A 3,085-nucleotide genomic window follows, 5' to 3' on the forward strand; every position below is an offset into this window, starting at 1 on the left:
GGTTGCCACTCGTTTTTTCAAAATTTTTTTGAGGATTTTAAAAGTACACATTTTTGGGTCTATTTTTAGTTTAAAGTTAAGCTTAAGGTAAGAAACTGTGTTAAATAGTATAAAAACATTAAAAAGATACTGTAAAGCTACTTTAAACATATTTAATAAAAAAAAAATTGATGATGACAAAATACTTTTATTTATATGATAGAATTTTTGAGTCAAATCAAAATTTTACTACTGAATAGTTGAAAATTGTTAAAATTCCAGGTTTTTTTAGTGATTTTTTTTCAAAATTCCAGGTTTTTCCATGCCTAAACTGACAAATTCCAGGTTAAGTGGCAACCCTGATTACATTAAAAGTTTAATTGATTTTTTTTCTATAAAATGTATCTTATAGTATATACTTTAAGAGTCAATGTTATTTTTTGTAAAAATGTTAGACCCTTCTATGGTCTTAACAATTGTAAATATCAGGTAATTTGTTAATTTCACTCAGTGGTTTTTAAATTTCAATAAAATTTGTTTTTTATTTACTTGCTTAAATACACTATCAGGTTTTGCTTTTTAGTAGACTCAACTTAAAATAATTTTACCAGTATGTTATAAACAAAACTTCTTATTTTAAAGACTAAAAACAATTACAATCTAAGTTTTAATAAAAAATATTTGGGTAAAATACATAGCTTACAAAAACTGACAACTATTGCTTCTTATTTACATATAAAGTAAATTTATATTACCTGTTTAATACGTAGAAATGCTTTCTGTTGTATTGGTTCAGCAAATTTTTCTTAATTTGTTAATTGTTTGAGATGGTAAATTTTAACAAATTTAGGTGTAGTTGTACATAAAAATTTTACTAAAAAAAATTTAAAACCTGACAAAAAACATGCATCTTTCTATTGTGTTATAAATCAGTAAAGCTTAAGCACCTTATTTAGGGATAAAAAAATTTATTTTGAACTTTTAATTTGAACATTCTGTGGTTTATTTTTTTAAGTATTTTTAGAGACTTCTGATAAAATTTAAAAAAATTTAAAATCACATTAAAAGTTGTAAGTCTTCAAAAACTACTTATAACCAAAATTTATTAAGCCTTTTAAAAAATACTAACTGTCAAGGTAAAAAAAACTGTTTTTAATAATATATAGTTTTTACTTATTTTGTAAGAAATACATGTCAACTTAATATAGTGAGAACATGTAAGTTAGTAAAAATCCATATAAAATTTTGTCAAATATACAACCTTTTAAGAATAATCCTAAGTTATTTAATTTATACAACATAGGTCAATCTTTGAATTTTTTCAACATTTATTTGTAACATTTATTTTTCAGCAGTTTTAATATAATTTTAGAGAACTTATACACTAACCAAAAAAATATATATATAAAACATAAACAAAAAACTGTACCTATTTAGATAACAAATTTGTTACAAGTAAAATATTTTAACATACTTAATGATTTAAGTTGATTTTTTTTTTATTTAAATTTTATTCAAAACTTCAAATAAATTAATACTAACTCAACAATTTAGAATTTCTTTCAAAAACTGTTTAAGTTTGTAAGTATATCAAAATCTATGACACTTTTTAAAATAGGTCGTTTTGCCTAAAAATTTAATTTATTTGTAACTTGCTAACATACAAAATTTTTTTTGCAATTATAAACATACAAGCATATGTACACAGTTATATTTTCTAACTATCATCTCTCCAGCTTTGTTCAACAACTGCACATATTCTCTTTTCATATTCTCTCCTATTAGCTGTGTACAATTGAGCTGCCTGGTTGTTTGCAGGTGAGTTAGGATTAGGTTCATCAAGCAATGATTGGATAGATGTTAAAATAGATGATACATCATATGTTGGTGACCATCTATTTTGCAGTATATCTAGACATATACCACCATCAGCATACACATTAGGATGAAACATTTCAGAAATAAATCTAACTGACGGAGGTCTGTTTGGATATTCTTCTGTAAACTCCACACGTAGCTTGAATGTTCCATCTTCAAATGGAGTGTCATTAGGACCTAATATTAGTGCATTCCAGACCATAATATTGTCTTCTGTAGGAGCTGCACTTACTCCAGATGGTGGATCATCACGAATTTTTTTAAAGTCACGCATCAGCCTTCTTCTTGCAGGTGTTGACATTTTGCTATAAACTTGAAACTTACAAAAACTGTTAACTAAACTTAATTAATATTAATATTTGTTTACCATAGTACATACTTAAAAAAACAAATTTTGAATTACTACAATCCCCTTTTATAAATCTTAAAAAATTATTTGGTAACTATACACCAAGGTAACTTAAATTTCAGAAAAGAAAGAAATTTATAAAATAACTTTGACGTTTCTGAAACATGTAATAAAAAATTTTGATCGAAAAACTAAAAATAAGATCGCTCATTTTTCTTATTTAAGCAGTAATATAAAGTAATTGAATTTTAATATTTAATAAAGTATATTTAAACGTAGAAATTTTTCTTATTTGACTTTATTTAAACTACAATACTAATGTAATTTTTGTGAGTTTTCTTAATTAAAAAACTTTATACACAATTATATTAATTGATCGAAATACAACACCTTTAAACTAATATAACAAAAGTTTGTCTTTAGTAAAGTAGTAACTTAAATTAAAAAAATGTAGCTCGCAGTTTTAGTCAGGGGTCGGCACGGGAGGCATTTGATGGTCGCGGTGCGAATTTAGATAATAAATCGTATTTTTAGTTTTTACTTTTAACAGCAAACCCAAAATTTTTAGTGTAAGTTACAAATGTTCCGTAAAATTTACCTAAAAGTTATTTTTTCTTAATAAGTTTCATTAATTTTTTTTGCGGGCTAAGTTTGCATGCTTGCGGGGTTGTTTACTTTATGGGCTGCATGATTCATCGGCATTTAAAATAAAAAAACCTCAAGGCCCGCTCTTTTACCCATTATAGGCCGCATCTAGCCCGCGGGCTCCAGTTTGCCGACCTCTGGTTTAAGCAAAGAATTACATACATGTATGTCTGAATTGAAAGTTTTGTATAGTTTTTTTAAAAGTATATACTACATTGTAACTATACAGTGATA

The 3,085-nt window shown here is 25.5% G+C and overlaps 1 protein-coding gene across 1 annotated transcript; it reads right to left on the reverse strand.

Annotated features, from left to right (window-relative positions):
• Positions 1 to 1,571: 1,571 nt before the first annotated feature.
• On the reverse strand, positions 1,572 to 2,193 carry LOC145840198 (ubiquitin-conjugating enzyme E2 A). The gene has a single exon (XM_082947368.1). The coding sequence runs from the start codon at positions 2,156 to 2,158 to the stop codon at positions 1,697 to 1,699; it is 462 nt and encodes a 153-aa protein (XP_082803494.1). The 5' UTR covers positions 2,159 to 2,193; the 3' UTR covers positions 1,572 to 1,696.
• Positions 2,194 to 3,085: the final 892 nt, after the last annotated feature.

Source organism: Thalia democratica, chromosome 7 (genome assembly GCF_965202585.1).
Source record: "Thalia democratica chromosome 7, ktThaDemo2.hap1.1, whole genome shotgun sequence".
NCBI lineage: Eukaryota > Metazoa > Chordata > Thaliacea > Salpida > Salpidae > Thalia > Thalia democratica.

Bases quoted from the DNA above. Each gene is read 5' to 3' on its own strand.
- LOC145840198 (XM_082947368.1), bottom strand. From the start codon at position 2,158: ATGTCAACACCTGCAAGAAGAAGGCTGATGCGTGACTTTAAAAAAATT.